The sequence below is a fragment of the Oryza brachyantha genome, chromosome 6 (assembly GCF_000231095.2).
Source record: "Oryza brachyantha chromosome 6, ObraRS2, whole genome shotgun sequence".
NCBI classification, from domain to species: Eukaryota; Viridiplantae; Streptophyta; class Magnoliopsida; order Poales; family Poaceae; genus Oryza; species Oryza brachyantha.
The window spans coordinates 2,877,554-2,901,002 of NC_023168.2; the positions used below are offsets into that span (position 1 = coordinate 2,877,554).

Below are 23,449 nucleotides of genomic sequence, written 5' to 3' on the forward strand. Positions count from 1 at the left end.
TTATTCAGGCCATTTACCAAAAAAGACACAGCATGTCTGAGCCTACATTGATTATCAGGGCACGTAGAAAGGGTTTTCATTGCTGTCTTTATCGTTGCATGCTCGCTGACGTGAAAGAGAGGTAATAGGATAGAGAAAAGTGGTTATTTTGCATGAAGTTAGCAAAACATCGACTCTTGGCGTATAAAACGAGGAGACAACCAGAAAATCTGTTTCGTACGTGTGCTGACTCTAATCAGAGACGCCGATCAAATGAAATGTAAACAGAGAATTAATTAGCCTATAATTATGAAAAGTCAGCTTGAAAGACTGTTCTTTGTATGAGGAGTTTTTTCTACTGGCGTGACTTAATATAAAGCCCATAATAAGCTCTACCATTGAACATGTCCTCGCCACCCCCAATCCTCAATACGGATCCCATAGCATTATTGTTCAGGATATGAACAGAACCACGTTCAAAAAGTTGAACAAAAGAAGTTGAAAAGGCAGCAAAGAACAGCATACGGCATTCTAACCACTAGCTAATATATTCGATCAAGAACACTGCAGCGAATTAACTGAAAAGATCAACCGAGTAGACTGTCGCATTAACAAACTACTAACTGCGATGAGATCGATCGATATGTAACTCCCGGATTTTGGTACGTACGAAGCTTCGGGCCGCTCTCATGGTTTCCGCTGCCAGCAGATCCGCCGTTTTTAATCTCTGAGATCCTACTGGGACGTACGCCCAGAACATTTCATCTCTCCCCCCCCCCCCCCCCTCTCTCTCTCTGCAGCAAGCAGTAATCGCAATATTTACTGTAGTGATAGTGCAGAAAATACGAAAATTATCAGCAGATTTGTCGATCTGGGTGTAGCAGTAGCAGTACTTTTCTCATCAGGCTTTTGATACGGCAACATCGTTTCAGTTTTTGTTTTTTTGAAAAGATTTCGATTCTCAAACACAGTACTGGCACGTACTCTGTATGATTTTGTTTTGTATGTCTGCTTAATTGAACGGTTTTTTGGTGTAAATTTCATAGTTCTTTTATTTTTGTTTGTAACAGGGCAGCAAGCCAGCAACTAGTTAGTTCCATTTCCGAAGCTGAAGATCACAATGTATCTCGTAAATCACTGTTCAGTGTCATATTAATATAGACAGAAGACTGCCATGAGTGACATATTCATCAACCCGATCTGCCAAGTTTTTTTAGGACTCATTTTTACCAAGTTGGAACAGAGAAGTGAAAAAAAAAACCCAAATGCTGACTTGAGATAGATTTTGATTAGTTGACCCAGGATGATTTATGTTTCTTCATTTTCAGACAGACAAAATGCGACGCTGCCAAAATGTTAAGCTAGACAGAAATGTCATGAAAAAGAAAAAGTAGTCAAGATCACAACTTTGATTTCTCAATGGGAGAGAAACCAAAAAACTTCAGTTCTCTTTTGTGATCAATATATAACACCATCATCATGTATGTACTCTAATCACTTGCTTAAGCACATTGTTCTATACACACACACACACAAGGTAGTACTAGAAACAAAAATGCTAGCAGTGGTGGAAACTAGAGCCACCTTGACAAAAGTCTCAAGCTGACATTTTAGTTGGAAGCTTGTGGGGTGTGTGTGTGGGGCTCACACCTAACACAAGAAGACACTGTATTCATATGCAGTCATCAGTCCACTCATCCCCATGCACCATTCTGACCCTCCTTTATAAATCATCCACCCAGCAACACATTCGTTTCCAACCTCACTCTTAGCTAGCTACCAGCTGCTTGCTGCCATAGATTCAGCTTGATAGTTGATACCACAAAGCAAGAACAGCAGTTTCAGGGTTTCAGCACCTTGTGCTGTTGCTGGGTTGTTCTTGAGTTCTTTCTTTCTCCTTTGTATGGTGTGGTTAGGACAGTGACCGGCTTTGCTTGCTTGCTTGATTGGTCACCTGGAAGGTCGCTGTCTCTGCCTTTTGTTTCCTTGCTCTCTCTCTCTCTCTCTTTTTAACCCCTTTTGCTTTCCAACCTCTTTCTTGGCTTCAATAATGATGGAGGAGGAGATGAGGGCTTGTTCTTGAAGTCTCTCCAATCTCATCTCATCTTCATCTTAATCACCACCAGTACAAACCCACCCACTACTGTTCTTCTTTTGTCTTTTTTTCTTTCTCTCTTTCTTTCCTCTGATCTTTTTTTTTTTTCAGGTGTTTGTGTCTGTCAGTAGGTGTTTGCTATCTTTTCATTAGGCTTTGGGATTTTCCTCTGGTGTGCTTTAGTTTGAGGCTATTAGAGAGGCTGTTCTCTTGGGGCTTGTCAGGTTCAGGGTTTGAGGAAAGCTCCATTTCTTGCTCTTTGGCCTCCCAATTTCTCAGGATTGGTTCTGACCAACACCTGGCCCAATTGGGGAGCCTGTAATTGTCTCAGGTTTCAGTTTCTTGCCTGAAATTGAACTGATTTGGTAGGTTTTAGGTGCTCCAGTTTTGGTTGCGAGTTCATCAGGCAACTGCTTTCTTGGTCCCCCTGCCTTGAATTGGGTCAAATTGGGATGCTTTTGGGTGCTGTGAGGACGGAGGAGAGGAGGGGATTGATGGGGAGGGAGAGGGATCAGTTCCCCGTCGGCATGCGGGTCCTCGCCGTCGACGATGACCCGGTGTGCCTCAAGGTTCTTGAGACCCTCCTTCGGCGCTGCCAATACCATGGTCAGTACCTACATTAACTGCACCTAATTGTACTTTGGTGTTGAAAATTTCTGATTTTTAGTTTGTTCGATTCTGCATACTAGGAACAATGTTGTTTTTGCTTATCACTTGGTTTATTCTGAATTTGTTAGTATTGGAACTTCTGGATTTCTTGGTGGTTTTACAAAGAGACGATGTAATGCAATATGCCTAGCATGAGAGTTCTGTATTGGTTCCACAATTAAGCACTGACAAGAGCATCTAATTCTGCTTTAACAGTAACATCAACCAACCAGGCTATTACTGCGTTGAAGCTACTCAGGGAGAACAGGGACATGTTTGATCTTGTCATCAGTGATGTACACATGCCCGACATGGACGGCTTTAAGCTCCTTGAGCTTGTGGGGCTTGAGATGGATCTCCCTGTCATCAGTAAGTTCAGATTTTTTTTCCCCCTAGTACAAACAGTGTTCTTGATAGGAAGAATTGGTTGTTATGTACTTGTGTTTTCATGTAAAATGACTGAGCTGAATTTGAGAAGAAAAAATGAAATGGAGATGTTAATAGAGTAAAATGCCTGCAGTGTTATCAGTTAATGGAGAGACAAAAACTGTGATGAAGGGGATAACTCATGGTGCCTGTGACTATCTTCTGAAACCTGTTCGAATCGAAGAGCTTAGAAATATATGGCAGCATGTTGTTAGGAGGAAGTTCGGTAACCGCGAGCGCAACAATCTTGATATCTCCAAAGATTGCAATAAGCCGCCAACCGCAGATACCGAGCACGGCCCAAACCAGCCTACCTGTGGTTCTTCTGATCAAAATGAGAGGGTCAGCAAGAAAAGGAAAGAAGTACATAGCGAGGAAGACGAAGAAGGCGACGATAATGATTTTCAAGAAAATGATGAGCCCTCAGCTGCAAAGAAGCCAAGAGTTGTATGGTCAGTTGAACTGCATCGAAAATTTGTTGCTGCAGTCAACCAGCTTGGAATTGACAGTAAGAAGTCCCCACACCCTCTTTTTGCCTTTTTGTAAATGTCCTTACAGGTTGCAGTAAACTCATTTATGTTGTGTCCTTTTTACCATACTGTTGATGCAGAAGCTGTACCGAAAAGAATTCTTGAGCTTATGAATGTGGAGAAACTCACCAGGGAAAATGTTGCAAGTCATCTACAGGTATAGCATTTACTTCAATGACAAATTATCTGAGTGCATTTTCTTCCTTTATATCCATTCATGAGAGATCTTGAATTTGCTCAACCATCATACTTTACCTGTTCTTCTGTACCTTCAGTTGTTGATGCATTTCATTTCAGTTTATGAGCCTGTCCATCATGCATCAGGCCTGCACAAAAAGTGACAGAAAATCTCTTAATCATTATACATGGTGCAAATGCTGCACAGCATCAAAGACTCCACCACATGGTTGTCTGAACTCTGAAAACTCACAATTTTATCACATCATTTACTCAACCTGCACAGTAAATGTACTACAAACTTTAGAAACAGGATCGATTGATTCACACAGATGCACCCTTTTTTCCTGATGCAAAATTATCATCGATCCCGATGCGCATCATCAAATCAACCAAAGCTTCATCCAACATTTCATCAATGAAGGAGTTCTCTCAGATGTCATTACACCTGAACACACACGACCACAAACAGCAACATAGAGGTAGTAGAGTCGTAGAGCGATGGTAGGCCTTCACTCCTTGAGAACAAACAATTCAGACACGACAGCCGCTGCGACCCGCGGCTGAAACCTGGTCGGTGTGGACGTCCCTAGCGATTGTTGGCGGGTGGCGAGCTCTTGGAGACTGCGGCGATGGGAGTGCAGCAGTCAGCGAGGAACTGAACCTATAAATAATTTAGCCATCCATATCTAAATATGCAATCCTTTCAAATAAACAAAATATAAATTTGCAAAAACTTCAGATATGTTTACATAAAAATATCTCTTAAATTATTACTAACATTTTGTCGACCCGTGGAATTCTTGTGATCATTGCTTGACAAGTGACACCCATAATCCTGTTGGCCTGATTCTTCAACCCCTGTTCATAAATTTTCTGTAAATATGTACTGTCTGTCTCTCATCACCTTTTGTTTTAATCTTGATACAGCTAAGAGTTGTAGAACAGAGCTTAGTTTTCCTATTTTATGGCTAACTAAAATTTTGTAGTGTCCACCATTTTTCTCTGTTATTCCTATGCAATTAGTTTTTACTAAATTATTTAAATTCAGAATGTTGAGATATCTCATATGATAAAAGATTAAACAGTAACTTTTGTTGCATGAGTTAAAGAACCACCGTGAAATGTTCAGATCTGTGTCCAAATGTACAATGTTGAGTCCATATCTCATCAGTTGATTTTTATGTGACATGCAGAAGTACAGGCTTTACCTCAAGCGACTGAGTGCTGTAGCATCACAACAAGCTAGCATTGTTGCTGCTTTTGGAGGTAGAGATCCGTCCTTTTTGCATATGGGAGCATTTGAAGGACTTCAGAGCTATCAACCTTTTGCCCCTTCTACTGCTCTTCCATCTTTCAATCCACATGGCTTGCTAAGTCGAACAAGCGCGGCAGCTGCTTTTGGTCTTCAGGAGCTTGCTGCTTCCAACACAATTCAAGCTGTTCCAGGCAATGTCACAATTAGCCATTGCTTGGAAGAAAACCAACAGACAAATCTAGCACAAGGCTTGACCGCGACACTTGGGCAACCTCAACTTCAACAGAATTGGATTCATCAAGAAAATAATGGCTTGTCTGATGTCTTTTCTGGGAGTGCTCTGACTAACACTTTGTCCACTACACTCCAAAGAGTTCCAAGCAGTTCATTGCCACCACAAGAACTTTTGGAGTGCAAACAAGCCAATGTTAGTATGCAGCCATCAATAAGAATACCAACTTCAAGTTCAGGACTTCTTGAAAGGACTCTGGGAGTTTCCCCCAATTTGGGAGATTCTAGTATATCCCAGCAGGGTGCTCTTCCAATAGATGGTGGATTTTCTGCTGATAGGTTACCATTGCATAATTCATTTGATGGTACTTTTGCAACAAAATTAGATACTAGTTTGGCAGCTTCACACAGAGAGATTGGCCAGCAGGGGAAATTTTCAGTAAGCATGCTTGTCTGTCCATCTGACAATCTTACATTAGCCAAAAATGCCAAAACCGGAGATAGTTCTTCTGGCAGTACTATAATGCTCCCTCTCGATACTGCACGGCATTCAGACTACTTGCAGTTTGGAGGTTCAAGCAACTCTATGCAGAAAATGGATGCACAGAAACAAGACCATATACAAAGCTCAAGTAATATTTGGAGTTCTATCCCAAGCCCTCAAGTGCCCGCTGATACCCAAATTTATAATACTCAAAACGAAAAATTGAACAGTGGAAGTTTCAACCAAAATGTTGGTGTCCATTTGGCTGACCAAGCAAATGCAAGTGTGTCAATAGTACGGCAGATGAAGTTTGACACAAGAGCATCAGAAGATAAGCTGAAGCAGAAGAATACATATGACTTCGGTAATTCAAAGCTGCAGGGTGGGTTTAATTCTAATAGCTGCAATTTTGATGGCCTTCTCAATTCCATAATCAAAGTGGTATGAACCTCTAAGTTTTCTTTCCCCCTTTTCCATATAATTAAAAACTTATTTATAAGAGTATGTTCTTCCTTCTTGAATTGATAGCATTCAAGCCAAAAAAAGAAACATGTGTTCTCAGGCTGTAACAGCCAATGGCATTCTAAATATGAACTAAATATTAAGCTGCATTAGGCATCACATAAAAAGGATATGGCTAGGAATACCAAATATCTGCACTTTCCAACTTACTTTATTGTATAAAAATGTTCTTGTGGCATAACTTAATATCAAAGGCCGTAATTAATTCCATTATCTAAAAACATTCTTAGTAGCAGGTACTTACATATCTAACCTTCATGGAACTACACCTTCTGTATACTTTTTTTTAAAGATAAAGATACCTTCTGTATGTATTTATCTGGGAACAATGATGGTTTACTGAAGCCTTAATTCTAATTTCAATGCAGGAGAAGGATGATCTCCCATTCATGGACAATGACTTGGGCTGTGATCTTTTTCCACTTGGTGCCTGCATATGAATTGATCCTTTTGTGACATGGATGATTTTGCGTAATGTCAAGAGTCAGCTGTGCTGCCTGATCTGTGCCACTTTATCCAGGCTTTGTTTATACTAGATATTTGGGACATCAACTAGCTAGGATCTAGGGCCAGTAGTGGCTTGTAATCTTGCTTTGTTTCTTCTGTAGGGTTGGCTATGGAAGTGAGTAGTATGGTTAGATCAAGATAAGAAGCAAATATAATGCTGTAATGTCAGCGCCTCTTCTAAGCAAATGTGTGTGTTTTTGTTTCTAGATGTTCACTGGAAGTTCTAACCAAGAAACAAATTGCACAAAAGGGCCTCTCAAACCGAAATTGTGGAATGACAAAGATAAATTAAAAGTGAAATCTAGAACCATCCAAGTTTGCTATGGAATTAAGAACCATCCAAGTTTGCTATGGCAATAAGATCAATAATGGTAAAACAGAAACATTGTACTTCCATCCTAGATATTCAAAGATCACTAGCTGCAGATACTAACTAGATGGATGTGATTATTATCATTCCTTTGCAATATGAGGATTTGTTTAATATCAGTTATTGCCTTTGCAGATACCATGAACAGCTTCTACTATTCTTCTCCTTTCTATTGGCTTTGTCATGTGTAGATCCATCCCAGCATGAATAGCCTTCTGAAGATCTTCCTCCATGGAATGAGCGGTCAATGCGATGATAGGAGTGTGAATTCCGTAGCGGCTTTCTTCCTCACGGATGTGCTTTGTTGCTTCATAGCCATCCATCTGGGGCATCTGAAACAAATGGATATTAGTAATCTCAAAATTATTATCACAAGAAAGCCTTGCATACAGTGCATGATATATATATATATTTTTAGTATCATAAAATGAGAAGTATCACTATAACTAGCATGGAAAGAACCAGACACAAGGGAAAATAGTTTACATGACAAGTGACAAGATTTTGTTGGTAATTAGAAGGTGAAACAAACCTGGCAGTCCATGAAGATGACATCATAGGGCAAGGGCACAATATGCTCTTCTGAAACACTTGCTCTCTCAATAGCATCTTTGAACATATCCACAGCCTTAGCTCCATCCCCTGCCAATTCAACTGTTGCTCCTAGTTGGCTCAACATCTTTCTCTGAATAGTTTGTAGCACCAAGGTGTCTTCAACCAGTAAGACATGCATTCCATCCAATGGCCTGTCATCTTCTGCTTTCAGCCCCTGATCCAAGTGCTCAACTTCAGCTGATGCAACAGTATTTGCAAAATCTTTCATGCCAATCCCATACACATCTTGCTGTCTGGTGACTGAATTTTCATGGCCGACAAGAGATGATCTGCGTGTAGCTGAGGACTGGACATCTCTTAGTGTCATGAGAAGAGAATACAACCGAGACCCATGAACTGGTTTTCGCAAGACGAGATCGCACCTGGCCTCTTCAAACCTCCTTAAATCTTCATAGGAGGTCCTCAGATCAGTCAGGCAGACAACTTTGCATGGAACCTGACGCTTCAATTTGGAACAATCTGCTGCCTGTCTCTGAATGTCCTCAACCTGTCCATTGGACACATCAACAATGACAAGCAGACCAAGTGGATGATGCTCTCCAAGATTGCGTGCCATGATGTTGTTGTTCCTCAATGTGGTTGGAAGAACCTGGCTGACCATCTCCTTGGAGCTGAAGCACCGATCGGCGTCGCAATCCTCGCAGGAGGATTGCACCTTCTCCAGTGTGGAAGAGATGAACTCAGCCTCTGGGACCATCCAAACTTTCATCCCAATGCTCTCCATCCAAGCTTGCAAAACTCTTCTGGTTTCATCCCCATGAACAAAAAGTATGCAATGCCAACCTTTGAAGCACTTGGCCTCTCTGAACACTGAGGCTCGGATGTCTGACTCTCCCACTGCTGATGGTCCTTCTTCTATATCTTCTTCAGTTGCTTGCCTTCCACTTATCTTCAGAAGAACATTGAACCCAAAGCAGGTTCCTCTTTCCCCTGGTTCCTTATCTTTAATACTTATCTCTCCTCCCATCAGGCGAACCTATCAACAAAAAAATTAGCAAGCATTTTAACAGCAGATTCGTTGATAGATATACTTTTCAGGAATAAAAAGAAATTAAACATACTTATCATATTTCCAATATTGATTATATCCATGTTTCGGCGATTTTTATAGTCAAACTTTACAAACTGACTACTTTTACGGTGGTCTCTGGTAATATTTCACTACCAGTGTTATTGTCAGTAGAAATGATCTAAGACATTGATTTATAAGTTCTAACACCAACATAACCAAATAAATTTCTTTAATTATTCTATTTGTAGTGAGGTGATAGAATAAATAAATTGACATAATACCAGTATAGGAAAAAATTTTGGGATGCCTAGATTGATCTAACCATCAATAGAGAACATAGTAAATAGTTTGGCTATAACATTCTTTATAACAGTATTCTATTATCAATATTATCATTGGTAGAAAAATCTTGACCATCAATCTAGAGTTCTACTTCCAATAGGTAAAATTATAAACAAATCTGATCCACTAGATTAGAAAAAAAATAAATGATTTAGATTAATTATATTACTAGTAGAGAGCACCGTAAAACATATATAGTATAAAACTATCAAATCAATTGCTAGTATAGATTCAATGGCTTAAGTAAAAAAAGGAGCTTTTTAAATATTTTTGAAAAAGTGCCTTGAGGTATCATATTTTTCAGTGTAAAATTTCGGTATCTTGGAATATACTTTGAGGTACTTTTTAAAGATAATAAAAAAACTTAAAAAAAAAAGAAAGAACGAGTAACAACACACTTGTGAGAGAAGTAGAATAATAAAACTTACAAAGGATTGCACGATTCCAAGCCCTAAACCAGTGCCTCCATGTCCCTCTTTCACCTGAACATAGTTCTCAAACACGGACTCCCTCTTCTCCCTGGGGATCCCAACGCCGGTGTCGACCACCTCGAAGTAGAACTCAACCAAATCGGGATCATTCTGCGAGGGATCGGAAGAGCTCTGCAGGCCGCCATGGCCGCCTTCCTTCCCTCCAAAGAGGAAGCTGAGGAGGCTGCTCTCGAGGCTCCGGTAGGCGAACCTCGAGGGAGCGCCCATGGAGCCCCTCGCGATCGGCTTGTTGGCCCAGGCCCGGAGGATCACGTGGCCCTCCCGCGTGAATTTCATGGCGTTGCCGAGCAGGTTGTCGAGGATCTGCCTGAACCTCTTGCCGTCGCCGACGACGCTGCCGCACTTCAGGACGGAGAAGTCGCAGGGGTCCCAGATCACCTCGATCCCCCCCTTGGTGACGCCCACGACGTTCACCATGTCCACGGATTCCTCCAGCACGTCCGCCATGCTGAACTCCAGCTCCTCCAGCTGCATCTTCCCTGACTCCACCTTGCTCGTGTCTAGTATTGAGTTCAGTATGTCTGCAAAATGTTATTACAAGTTGGTCAATTTGTGATTCTAGGTTCAACAGCAACATGAATACAACTGTGATCATAAATTTCTCCTTCAAAGAGCTATATCATCATGAAGATAATAAGTTTCATATGCATTCAGTACTGGTGCAAAAGAACAAATGGATCTGCTGATTAGCAATTACTCCCTCCGTCCCTAAATATTTGATGTCGTTGGTTTTTTTATATAAGTTTGATCATTCATCTTATTTAAATTATATATATATATATACGCATAAAAGTATACTTAACAATAAATGAAATGATATAAAAATAATTAGTAATTATATAAATTTTTTGAATAAGACGAATGGTCAAACGTGTATTAAAAAGTCAACGGCATCAAACATTTAGCAATGGAGGTATTACATATTAGTACATGCAAGTTTTTAAAAACTTGAAATGTATATATTTCAGTTAAATTGAATTGGAATAGTAGGATAGAAAATATCACATGGGAACATGTAAAAAAATTGTGTCACGCCAGATATGTACAAACTAACAGGTAACAGCTTGTGACTTATAAGCCGAAACATGTGACCAAATTTAGCAACGGAAAATAATTTTAGGGCAAGACTTTAAAAAGGCCCTAAAGCAACTCTAAACATAAAAGTTCTAAAATGCAAATATGTCTTTGACTTATGAGTCAACAAGTAGCCAAGCAAGCACACAGTTGACAGTGTACAACTACAGATCATAAAAATAATTTAGTAAAAGGTAATTAACTGGGGTGCTAGGCATGTATGTTCAGTTCGAATATGATAAACAACTTGCAGAATATTAATTAACTAATCTCCTCCAAAATGCTAACAACGGCAAATCAATGTATGAAAATGGCATCATGGGACAAAAAGAAAATTTAATAAGACAAAAATCATTTGAGAGAAAAGCCAAAAATTTCATTATTCAAAAATATATATTGATATATGCAAAATATTTAAATCTTAACTTGAAACACGTCGAAAATAACATGTTACCATTATTGAGGGACTAATAGAAAATTAATTTTTTTTATCAATTTTCCAAAAAAAAAAACTACAGAAAGACAAAAACTATTCACACGTCGTCAAGCTAAACTAGTAGACAATGGAACAAGATGAACAGTGACAATACGATCAAATTTTTTTTGCTCACCTAATAGCTTTTTGGTGCAGACATCTATCTGGTTGAGATTGTCCATGATGTTGGGGTTGGTCGCCGCCTCCGGGCGCGACACCTCGACAAGGCCGACGATGGCGGCGAGCGCGGAGCGGATGTCGTGGCTGGCGCTGGCGAAGGCGTTGCTCTTGTTCATGCTCTTGCGCTCCGCCTGCAGCAGCGCGTCCTTGTGCCTGACGAGGTCGGCGTCGAGCCGCGCCTCCCGCGCCACCGCCCGCCGCAGCGCCCGCGCCATCAGGACGCACGCCACCGTCGCCGCCGCCGCCATGGCGCACGCGAGGGCGACCATGGTGACGCCGCCTCGCCGGAACACGTCCACCATGCTGCTCTTGCGGAGCACGAGCCGGAAACCCTGCACACACATAGGTTAATTAGTGCAAAAGAAAACATAAAGACGCATGTATATATCTGCATTAAGGAAAGCAAATCAAGCAATTAAGTAGACCATGGTATCTATATATAGTCAAATCAACGGCAAGAAATAAGAGCATTTGCACTAGAAAAAATACACAAGGGAGAGAAGAGAACAAGAGAACTCGATCGTTGCAGCTAGCTTGGTCCAAGTATGGAAGATCTCACAGGGAAACAAAGTAATAAACGTTCTACTGCTCGCCGGCCGCCGGCAATGGTGCTGCAAGAGCACGCGCGGCGCCGCCGTCGTATGGATGGAGGCTGCCTGCAATGGCGCCGTGCCGCAGGTAGTGGCGGCTTTTGGCGCGCGGCCCCGCGCGCGAGCGAGCTAACGGATCCTGACGAAGCCTGCGTGAACTGTGAATCTGTGAAGGCGTTCCAAAAAAAAAAAAAACATAGCCCACTGCCACCTTCCTTTTATATTTTTTTTCTATATATAAACTGTCCATGTTTATATTTTTTATATAGACATTGTTTTCTATGAATATACTTTCTATGTAGAAACTCATATACTTTATATATATATAGTTTCAAATGTTGATGTGATATAACAATTTTTTCTACAAATATATCATTTTCTATAGATAAAAACTCAAAAGGAACAAAAAAGATCAAAACCAACTTGTTGTATTGAACCTGAATTTAGACCCAAGGAACCGGAAGGCCAAAATCGGCTTTAAATCTTTTTAAAAAAAGGCCGGAATCAAGCTTTAGCGCAAACAAATAAAATGGAAATGGGCTAACAAAACGGAAAGAGAGGCATTTCGTGCAGTTAACAACGTGGACGTTCGCGGATTAGCCTTCTCGGATAGGGCTGGACGTGTCCACTACGCGCGTACGCGTATCGGGACGTATTAAAAGAAGTATCTTCTGAATTATTTTATTTATTCGTAAATTATGATACTTCTATCATAGTCCTGCCAAATTTTATTGCAAAATACGTCAGGATTAGAGAGAGAGACAGATATTCAGTTAGGTATTAAAGTATTTTATGTTGTTAATTGCAACAAAAAAATATGGTTTATGAGGTTAATTGCTAGTTTGAGACTTTGAGGTAGGAAAATGCCTTCTTTTCAAGAGGGAAAAAATATATCAAAATTGCATACGTACCATTTGTACTCCAGACATGTCAAAGTTGGTGCAGGCGAATCTGTACTTGTCGGACTTGCTACCATGCACGTCGAGCTTGGGCGGCGCGTCAATGGCGGACGCGGTGCACTTCACGTTCGAGAACAAGCCCATCTCCTCCGCCTGCAGCTTCGACGCCGCCGCCGCCGCCGCGCCATGCGGCCGGGTTTGGCCGTCGTCGAGCAACGATCTGTACAGCGCCGCCGGTAAAGCAGCAGCAGCACCGTCGTCCTTGCCGGCGACGGCGTAGTACATGCCCAGGTCACGGAGCTGCCTAAGGCCCGCGGCGCCGCGGAGGACGACGTCGTCGACGGCCACCGCAGCCGAGACCGCGCCGGCGCCACCGCCCACCGGCGCGGAGAGGAACAGCATCCGGACGCCGGGGCGCGCCCACCCGCCCCCAAGAGACGCGCCGCCGCCGCCGCCCGAGCCGCTCTGCTTGCCGTCGAGTAGGAGCCGCGTCACATTGGGCAGCTGGTGCGTCGCCGCCGTGGCGTTTCCGACCAGCCGGCCGGTGGCCGGGTCGGCTGCCTGGGTGTACCACGCGTGGTTTGGCCTCGCGAACATCGCTTTCGCCTCGCCGTCGTCGGCGCGGTAGTACGAGAAGGCGGCGCCGTCGACGCCGGCGTAGGATATCTGAGCTAGCAGCGGCTGCATGGAGAAGGCCAAGAACAGCTTGGGTCCCACCTGACAGGCAGACACGATTACAAAAACGATATTTTGAGTATAAGCTGCCGTAATGTTAATTGTTGCTTACATAATAATACTGTGAATACAAAATTAATTAATAAAAGATATAATGTAGTATTAGTTGATTGAAAAACATGAAGTAGAAAAAGGAGAAAGCTAGTGTATGTTACAATAAAGGTATTTGGGCCCACCATACATAACTAAGCAGCATTAATATACTGAATCAATACAGATCACTTTGCTGATTTCCCACGAGGAAAAAAAATCATTGAGATTCTTATTTTATTATTTTAAAGAAGAGATCTCCAGTTTTATGACATACAACGACATACCATTTGTATTTAATGTTGTCATTAAAAAATTATAGACCAAGAATTTGGGGTATAAAAAAATCTCCAAACCACAAATTAAATTTCTTACGATTCTAAAAATCCAAGCTAAAGAGGGAAAAAAAAGGTAAAAAAATGAAAAGTGCATCATACATGAGAAAAGAAAGCCATGTTGCCCTGCAGGTGCAAGGTGTTGGCGATGGTGAAGGCACAGCGGTTGGCCTCAAGGAGAGGTTGCATGTTGGCGGCAAGGTGCATCAACGACGAGTCCATGGCGCCCTTGGTGGCCTCTCCCATCACCTCTGCCATGTACATCATAGTGGAGCAGAAGGTGATGATTGTAATCATCATACATGTTGCAATGACAACCTGCATGCACTCATGTGAAGAATGTATGAGAAAGATAAAACTGAAGTTATACTCTATATATAATTCTAGTATTTTTTTGTGTTTCTTTATGTAAGATAGACATGTTATTTTTCTATGGCAATTCAGATCTAGTCTTCTCTAGCTAGAGTGGCAGAGTGGCAGGAGCAAAAAAATTAAAGGAATAATGGAAGATCGATTTGCAATGCTCCCACCCTCTTCAAAATAAATAAGAAAACTATTACCTTTTTTACTTTCCTAATTCTTCTTCCAAACACTTCATGACATAGAGGTTGGTGTTTCTTTCCTACTAATAGGGACTATCCCTTCACTGCTTCTATAAAAAGTGCAGTCAAAAACAAATCGTCCCACTAATTATTCATTAGAGTATATGTAAAGAATTTTAAAATAGCGTAACCTACATGTTTTTGTGTGTGTATGTTTTATGGGGTAGGGGGTGTTGAATAAAAACGGTTTCCGGCATATTTCCACGGATACTACACAGTAAAATAAAATAAAAGGCAGATCGGCTATAAGATCCATAAAAACCATTCAAAAGTTGTTCCTTACCAAGGGGAATATGATCCAGAGGTAGCAGCAACGGCGTCGCCATTTGCTAGCTTCTTCTGCCTTCCTCATGGTAACCTCTTGAAAGCTATCAAACTAGAGCTCAATCTGTGTGCACGTGCGAGGGCAGCAGGACACCTTTGATGCATTTCTAGCCATTTTTATACATGTCTGGTAGAAAATATTAGGAAATGTTTTTTTTTTTGATATTTTTTCCCAATACCACCAATGGTTGGAAGAATACGTGTTGGTGGTATTCATTATATTTAATCATCCAGCAATGACAAAAATGTCAAGGTGTAAAAGGAAATTGATGAGATACAATATGATCTCCAATTAATTGAAGCGATTTTCAGTGCTTTGTGCAATTTATTGTTTGATTGCACCAAGTGTTGAGGGCCGTTTCACGCGTTTTGCTTGTGCACGTGGCACGATAGGTATATATGTCAGTAATTTTTCATGGTGTTGAACCTCTCTTAAGACTTCTTTAGAACGCATGATTATCAAAATTCAAGATCAAAAGAAACATACAAATTAATATACTGAATCAGTACATATCACTTTGTTGATTTTCCACAAGGAAAAAAATCATTGAGGTTCTTATTTTAAAGAAGAGATCTCCAGTTTTATGACATACGACGGCATACCATTCTAGTCATAAAAAAATATAGACAAAACATTTGGGACATTAAAAAAACCCCAAAACACAAATTTAATTTCTTATGTTTCTAAAAATCTAGGCTAACGAGAAAAAAAGTAGGGTAAAAATAAAAAGTGCATACATGAGAAAAGAAAGACATGTTGTCCTGCAAGTGCAAGGTTTTGGTGATGGTGAAGGCAGAATGTTGGCGGCAAGGTGCATCAACGCCTAGTCCATGGCGTCCTTGGTGGCTTCTTCCATTACCTCTGACATGTACATCGTAGTGGAGCAGAAGGTGACGATTGTAATCGTCATACATGTTGCGATGACAGCATGTATGCACTCATATGAAGAATGTTGAGAAAGATAAAACTGAAGTTATACTCCATATATAATTCTAGTATTTTTTTTTTGTTTTTCCTTACGTAAGATAGTCATGTTATGGTAATTCAGATCTTGTCTTCTCTAGCTAGAGCGGCAGAAGCAAAAAATAAATAAATAAAGGAATAATGGAAGATCGATTTGCAATGCTTCTCGCCTCTTCAAAATAAATAAGAAAATTATTACATTTTTTCTTTCCTAATTCTTTTTCCACGCACCCGAGGACATAGCTAGAGAGATTGGTGTTCTTTTTCTACCAATGGGGACTCCGGGACTATCCCTTTGCTGCCCTTATGGAAAGGGCAGTCAAAACAAATCATCGCACTATTTATTCTCCATTCAATATGTTTGTATACTAGTTCTTAATAGGCAAAGTATTATATATTCATTGGAGTACATCCAAAAAATTTCAAAATAGCGTAACCTACTAGTTTTTTGTGTGTGTATGTGTTATAAGGTGAGGGGTGTTGACGAGGAGAAGGTGAGGTACGCAACAGATAAAAACGGTTTCTGATATATTTCCATGGATACTACACAATAAATGATATATCTACAGCTATAAAAACGGTTTCTGATATATTTTCACAGATACTACACAATAAATGATATATATACTCGAGGTATCGGTACCTCAAGGTAACCAAATCATTTTTCATCATTAGATCTAGTTAAGTAGGATGTGTGTTGTTAGATCCAACGATCAGAAATGATTTGGTACCACGAGGTAATTTTTGTTAGACTGTAAAATTGCTCATACGCCAAAGAGTATAAAATTAATAAAAGGCGGATCAGCTATAAGATCCACAAAACCATTCAAGAGATGTTCCTTAATTACCAAGGGGAATATGATCCAGATGTATAGCCGCAACGGCGTCGCTATTTCCTAGCTTCTTCTGCCTTCCTCATGGCGACCTCTTGAAAGCTATCAAACCAGAGCTCAATCTGGGCACGTGCGAGGGCACTTTGATGCATCTGTACACCATGTCTGCTAGAAAATATTAGGAAATATATTTTTTGATATTTTTTCTCAATTCTTTCATTTTTATCAATTATTTATTTAACACATGTAGATTACGTATACAAGTCAGCACAAGTCAGCAACGTCATATATATTTAAAAATACTCATATAATATGATAAAAAAAATATAACATATAAAATACGAATTGAAGTACGAGAAACTAACAATTCCATACTATCTGATTTTTTTATGTCTCTATAACATGGATGAAAGTAGGATCTAATGGATTTAGACGTCGCAGCACGCCTTCGACGGCCTTCTCCGGCGAGGATATCGGGGCAAACTCTAGCGCGTCCCGTGCCACGATGTGCAGCGACGACCGCCGGTGGCGTGGGCTAGGCCGGTACAGGATCACGCCGTCAATGGGGAGCTTGAACTCCTTGCTCTCCCCGTCCTCCACCACCGCCGCCGTCCGCATCTCTTCCGGGGAGATCGACCGTAGCTTCACCGGCACGAGGTCGTCCTGGTGGCCGGGGAGCGACCAGTAGATTGCGTGGAAGAAGGGCATGCGGTTGTAGGTAGACAGCGTCAGCCCGGACGCCTCCGGCCGGATGACGCCGCCGCCGCCGCCGTCGTCCTGGGCCAGCCTCTCCTCATGCTCAGCTGCTTGCTCCGGCGACAGGATGCGCCCGGTGAGTTCGTTGTCCGACCACCCGAGGTAAAGAACGTGATCCATAGGGAACACGAAGGATCGCCGCCACTTCGGCGCCTCTTCTTTCTCCTCTTCATAGCAATCATCATCCTCCTCCTCTTCGAAGTGGTCTTCCTCCTCATGTTGTTCAGGGTGACCCTCCTCCTGCTGCTGCTGCTCCTCCTGTATGTAATCAAGGAGAGAAAGCTTAATGACTTAATCATAATGGATTAGATCAGGCTTCGGACGGTATTTTTTTCGGTACTTGGAAGTACCCAGTTTTTAATGTACCAAGTTTTATAAAACTTGAGAGACGTGATACCTGAAGATACAAATTTAAAGATAATAAAGTAAAGCTATTTTCGATGTATGAGAACAAATTCTATCTAAAACTAATCAAAGAAAAGATAACAAACTCAGCCGTTCGGACATCTAGATTATAACGGTATATATCTATTAATATAATCTATAAAAAGTATAAGAGTTGATGTGAAATCTAAATCTACATAGAAGATAAAAGTTGTGCATGAAATCTAATATGTGGTTATACACTGGTATAATAGAATTTACTTCATCTATTTTATATTATAAAGTTATTTTTGGTCCGCCATAAATCAAACTTTCTTTTTAAGTTTGATCGGATTGATTAAAAAAATATAATTAACATTTTCAACATCAAATTACTTTCCTTAAATTAAGTATTAAAAATATAATTTATACGTATAAATTTCCGTAGGCTTTCAAACTTATGTTGACCCACTACTGGGTTAGATTACACACACTTACATCGATGATATCCACGTGATGATCAACACCAGAAGTCAGGGGGGTAACTTTGCTAGCTTCGTCTGCAGCAACCATCAGCTGAGCCGTCGATGGCTCTGTATCAGCGACCATATGAGCCGTTGACTTGACGGATGGCTCGGTATCAGCAATCATCTGAGCCGTCGACTTCACGGATGGCTCTGTATCAGCAATCATCTGAGTCGTCGACTTGACGGATGGCTCGGTATCAGCAATCATCTGAGCCGTCGACTTCACGGATGGCTCTGTATCAGCAATCATCTGAGTCGTCGACTTGACGGATGGCTCGGTATCAGCAATCATCTGAGCCGTCGACTTCACGGATGGCTCTGTATCAGCAATCATCTGAGTCGTCGACTTGACGGATGGCTCGGTATCAGCAATCATCTGAGCCGTCGACTTCACGGATGGCTCTGTATCAGCAATCATCTGAGTCGTCGACTTTACGGATGGCTCGGTATCTTTGGGCGATATGTTCATCGATTCCCCTGGAATACTGTTGTTTTCTTGCACGTCCACATCACGGACAACTAAATAAAACAACACAATAGATTTAACCGAATTATTGTGCCACATACGAACGATAATTAATCTATAATGCTAAGCGACCGCCCGTAGCAGTAGTATCTGCTCCCTGTAGGTCTTTCTAGCATTGTCTATTATAAATACTAATAAATCAGATACATATATAAATTATATATATTTATCTATAAATGAATTTAAACAAGACTAGAAAGACTTATAATATGAAACGGAGGTAGTATCTAATGCTCCGCCTTAGCCGTTGAATCTATATTAGATCGTTTCTTTTATTAAAATTTGTGCAGGTATACAAAATTACAAGTTAAGTGTATGCAGTAATAAAATAAATTAAAAATTAATTATGATGTAATTTTCTTAAAATAAAACGAATAATCCAATGACGTTGAATAAAAATTTAAAGGGAGTATGGGGTGATTAAGCAACATATTTCTAAACGAAAAATAATTTACGTGTTCTTAGCGATCTAAAATTAAAGATAAAAAATAAATTACGATAAAAATCCCAAAATTAATTTTAAGCTTAAGAGCTAAAACAAGGAGACGACGATCTATATACTTACTGGAGCGGTAGCGGACGAGCAGGTCGGTGGACTCGTGGACGTAGGATGCGAGCGCCAGGTTTGTGGCGGCGTTGGAGAAGAGCAGCGTGGCGTGTGCGACGCAAAGCGCGACGAGAGCAAGGAGAAGCAGGAGAGCATGGGCGTGGGCGTGGGCGTGGGCGTGGTGAGGCCGCCGCCGACGCCCCCGTGATCCCGCCGGGGGAGGCTGCGGGGCACTTTCCTCCGCTCGCATGACGACGACGAACAAAACTTGTTGGGTCACCAGATATAATCTGGAGTTTTGCAACAAGTATACTATATATAATACCCGACCCGCAGCAGCGATACCAGAAAGAGAGTCCCCCATCCGGATCCAGATTCCAGACTCCAGAGTCCTCGGAGGGGCCGATATGGGGCGGGCCGGGTTCATGTGCTATCGGATGGATGATGATAGGCCAGGAGCTCGCGCTACATATCGATTGAAAACGCTAAGGAAAAAGTCCAACCGACCTCCTCAACTTAAAGCCGAGTTTGTTTTTCGTCTACTAACCGGTACTAACCGGAGTACAGAAATGTGTATCCCTAAACTCGCGACAGATGGACGGACTGAATGAGTAAATAAAATGAATTATTAAATAATAATTGGCTTAATTAAACATAGAGGAAATACCCTCTAAACAATTAATTTAAATAAATCAAAGTCCTTGAAATCATTAACTGGATTAAAGTTGAAATTCAAATTATAAAGCTTGTCCCAAAATATATTAAAAATTTGGTAAGGTGAGGTTTCCTTTTTTTTCCCTTTTTCCTTTTCCTTTCTAGTTTGGGCCGTAGCCCAAACTCCAACTCCATTTTCCCCTCCCTTTTTCTCTCTCCTTCCGGGCCGGCCCAAGCCGCCGCGGCCCAGCTCAACGCGCCCTCCCTCCACTGAGCCGCCGGCCTAGCTGCTCGCCCGCGCTGCCCAAGCCTACCATCTGCCCGGTCTCTCCCTCCACCCACGCCCGCTGACAGGCAGGGCCCGCTTGGTAGCTGCATGTCTCCCCCTTTCCCACGTCCGGCTCGGTCTCCGCCACCCGCCCGAGGCTAATGCCACCGGCCGTCGCCAATCACGTCACCACCTTCCAAATTTTGGCCCCCTTTCCATCCCTCTCCCTCTTTCCAAATCCGCAACACCCTTCCCCTGCTATTTAAACGTCGTCGGCGCCCTCGTTCGCTTTTTTTTGCCCCACCGCCGAACACCACTGCCCAAGCCCGCTTCCGATCTCAGTCGTCCGCCGACAAACCTGTTGACGCTAAAAATAATAACAACGGTCACACACGTAGGCCTGGGAGTTAATCTTAGACCACTCTAGTGCAAGACCTAATTCTTAGAATTGTCGGGCATGGCAGTCAGTTTGATCCAATAACTGACAAGATATAACATGGAAAGCAGTCAAACCTGAAATCGCTATCGGCCGGATAGCCGATACCGTCCTAGGACCCTAGCCGATGAGCTAGACAATCGACTTTACAGGAATTTCATGATAACGAAGATAAACATGCTCAATCGGCCGAATCAGTAGTAGGATAAACAACAAACAGACCAATTGACTAATTAATCTTAAAAGGTCGAACTTAACCAAGACAGTTTTAAGATTAATCAGCCGATCAGACCAATCTAGTGCTTATCGCACGCAAAATCAACAGTCGATAGGAGACTAAACATGGAATTTAATATAAACCAGATTGCTAGACCATCTACCAGCACAGGGCAATAATAAACAATTGCACACATGTTCACGCTAGACCTAGAAGATCGAACTCAATCGAGACAGTACAGATCTAAGCATAACCATGCATGGAATCAACAGAGCATTGCAAGATACGAGCAACAAGATATCAACCCGACGTAATTTACCCATCTATTCATTAATCCCAGCCGATCGGACAGATTTCTATAAGCAGATCGAGCTAAACGTGCATAGATCGGACCTAACCAAGACAATATGCGATCTAGCATGATATAATCATAGAAATATGAAGATCGATGAACTTAATGAGTAAACCGATATATTAATTGGGATAATGCTGGCTAGAACTTCAGCGATAAGCCCTCACAAGTACTCAATCCAATCTGATAACATAAACCTAGCCAACTAGATTGATCGGACCGAACCGAGACAGCACCAAGTTGACCAAAGATCGAACAGAGGAACTTGCAAGGACTTGATCGAGAACAACTGCTACTCTAAACCTATAAAAGCAACAATAGAACTCAGCCCGTCGATCAACTAGGCAGAAGGTCGAACCTAACCGAGACAGTTATGTTCTAGCCGATCGACGGGTTTTAACAAATTAGGAACTTACATTGCGAAGCTAACAAACCTCGCGCCGAGAGCCCAAGCAAGTCGAATGATTTGGCAATGCGCTGAAGTTGAGTAGATTGATCTGAAGATTATTTACAATGACCCCCTGGATACACATATTTATACCCTCGGATCTAACTAACCTAACCGGATAAGGATCCGTACTAGTAACTAACTTATTACATCCGGACTTTAATTGAGTCTAAAATTCTAAACAAACTCTAAGATACGGCCTAACTACCTTACATGGACTCGTGTCTAATCGACGAATCTATCTCTAATTTCAGGCCTAATCGGACTCCAATTCCCGTCCGATTCAGACTCTATCTGCGGCAGTAGTATCGCCTTCGACTTCTTTCTTCAGTCGATTCCCCTTGTCTTGTCCGATTCAGTCTTTAACTAACTTCCAATCCATAATGACGATTTTACCAAAATCCGGCGTTAACAGAACCCCGCTGTCGGACCCTGTCATCACCTGTCCCGCCTCTACGCTGCCGTCACTGTCGCCCCGTCGTCGTCGGTAAGCACTCCCTCTTCCCTCCCTTCCCCTTTCTCTCCCGGCTGCTGTCGCTAAGCCCGGGACACCGCCGTCACCGTGTACGCGTCGTCAGGCTCAATCGCCGCCCCCTCTCGGCGACATCCCCTTCGCCTCGCCGCCGCCGACGTGTCCCCGTTAACGCCCACGCCTCCTCGTCATCGTCGGGCACCGTCGCCGTCTTCCCACCATCGCCGCCGCCTCGGGCCCTCGGCGCCGCTGTCATCGAACCCTCCCACGCCGACGCCGACGCCGCCGGCACCACCACCCTCACCGTCGTCCACCGATAACGCCACCGATGCTGCCGTCGTCGCTGTCGCGCGGGCCGAGTCGACCGCCACCGGCCATGCTCCTCTCCCTCTCTCTATTTCCCTCCCCCTAACCGTCGGGCCCCGCCCATCGGCCACCCACTCCGTCCCCTCCCTCTCTCTCCTCATCGGGCCCACGGGTCAGCCGTCCCGCCTCACCTCCCTCTATCTCTCCTCGGGTCCCACCCGTCAGGCCCTCCTCCCCTTCCCCTCTCACCGACAGGAGGGGACCACCTGTCGGTGCCACCTCCCTCCTCTCGGGCTGACGTCAGCAAGCCTCATTATTGCGCAATAAATTAATTTAGGATTTTTCCTGTTTAGTTTAAAACCTAGAAACTTCTAAAATTCATAGCTAATTCATCTAATCTCCGTTTTAGTCCATTCAAACTTCATTAAATCCATAAAAATACCAAGAATCAATTAAAAATAGTTTCTTTTGCTGTTTCAGTTGAGGTTGTGCCTGTTTATTTATTTTTGTGCTTTATCGCTTAGATTCAGACCCCGCCGAAGCGTCGGTTTACTTTGAGATTGTCGCCGAGATCCCTCCTGAGGTTGAGGGAGGCAAGTAGCACTCCTTTTGACCATATTGATCCCATTTACTACGAAATTCTCGCTTTATTCCTTCAAACATGCATTATTTACTTAAAGTATTTACTGTATTTTACTTTATGTTATTTTCTGAGTTTAACCTATTATTATTATGATGTTGTTTATCCATTCAATATTCTTGTGATACCCGGGGTAATTGAAGTAGAATTAGGTCTAGGCCATGCTTAGTCCTGCTTAGAACAAGTAGCACATGGGAACCTTTAATCAC

At 42.2% G+C, this 23,449-nt stretch overlaps 3 protein-coding genes across 4 annotated transcripts; 1 reads left to right on the forward strand and 2 right to left on the reverse strand.

Annotated features, from left to right (window-relative positions):
* The first annotated feature begins 1,896 nt into the window (after positions 1-1,896).
* Positions 1,897-7,037, forward strand: LOC102722403 (two-component response regulator ORR22). Of its 2 annotated transcripts, none has more exons than XM_006655789.3 (6): positions 1,897-2,680; positions 2,939-3,091; positions 3,243-3,656; positions 3,759-3,835; positions 5,052-6,269; positions 6,719-7,037. In XM_006655789.3, exons 1-6 carry the CDS (start codon positions 2,527-2,529, stop codon positions 6,788-6,790), a joined length of 2,088 nt encoding a protein of 695 aa, XP_006655852.1. In that variant the 5' UTR covers positions 1,897-2,526; the 3' UTR covers positions 6,791-7,037. The 2 variants fall into 2 exon arrangements, with proteins under 2 accessions (XP_006655852.1, XP_040380957.1); XM_040525023.1 differs by having other exon boundaries at positions 3,252-3,656.
* A 67-nt stretch (positions 7,038-7,104) lies between these two features.
* Positions 7,105-15,842, reverse strand: LOC102720056 (probable histidine kinase 2). The gene is made up of 7 exons (XM_015837985.2): positions 15,792-15,842; positions 14,108-14,323; positions 13,506-13,622; positions 11,373-11,748; positions 9,625-10,208; positions 7,760-8,818; positions 7,105-7,559 (listed from the first exon to the last, which is right to left on the reverse strand). Exons 1-7 carry the CDS (start codon positions 15,840-15,842, stop codon positions 7,344-7,346), a joined length of 2,619 nt encoding a protein of 872 aa, XP_015693471.2. The 3' UTR covers positions 7,105-7,343.
* Positions 15,843-17,111: 1,269 nt separating this feature from the next.
* On the reverse strand, positions 17,112-19,709 carry LOC107304437. Its single transcript, XM_015838512.1, has 3 exons — positions 19,466-19,709; positions 18,346-18,893; positions 17,112-17,742 (listed from the first exon to the last, which is right to left on the reverse strand). Exons 1-3 carry the CDS (start codon positions 19,695-19,697, stop codon positions 17,116-17,118), a joined length of 1,407 nt encoding a protein of 468 aa, XP_015693998.1. The 5' UTR covers positions 19,698-19,709; the 3' UTR covers positions 17,112-17,115.
* Positions 19,710-23,449: the final 3,740 nt, after the last annotated feature.

Excerpts from the sequence above, each read along its gene's own strand:
- LOC102720056 (XM_015837985.2), bottom strand. The coding sequence starts at position 15,842 with ATGACGATTACAATCGTCACCTTCTGCTCCACTACGATGTACATGTCA. Across the intron at positions 14,324-15,791 it reads CTACGATGTACATGTCAGAG|GTTGTCATTGCAACATGTAT; the intron begins GTAATGGAAGAA and ends GAGTGCATGCAG. Across the intron at positions 11,749-13,505 it reads CCGACGACGGCGAGGCGAAA|GGTTTCCGGCTCGTGCTCCG; the intron begins GCGATGTTCGCG and ends ATGTGTGTGCAG.
- LOC102722403 (XM_006655789.3), top strand. The coding sequence starts at position 2,527 with ATGCTTTTGGGTGCTGTGAGGACGGAGGAGAGGAGGGGATTGATGGGG. Across the intron at positions 3,092-3,242 it reads GATGGATCTCCCTGTCATCA|TGTTATCAGTTAATGGAGAG; the intron begins GTAAGTTCAGAT and ends AAATGCCTGCAG. Across the intron at positions 3,836-5,051 it reads ATGTTGCAAGTCATCTACAG|AAGTACAGGCTTTACCTCAA; the intron begins GTATAGCATTTA and ends TGTGACATGCAG.
- LOC107304437 (XM_015838512.1), bottom strand. The coding sequence starts at position 19,697 with ATGCGAGCGGAGGAAAGTGCCCCGCAGCCTCCCCCGGCGGGATCACGG. Across the intron at positions 18,894-19,465 it reads GCTCGTCCGCTACCGCTCCA|TTGTCCGTGATGTGGACGTG; the intron begins GTAAGTATATAG and ends TGTTTTATTTAG. Across the intron at positions 17,743-18,345 it reads ATCACGTGGATATCATCGAT|GAGGAGCAGCAGCAGCAGGA; the intron begins GTAAGTGTGTGT and ends GATTACATACAG.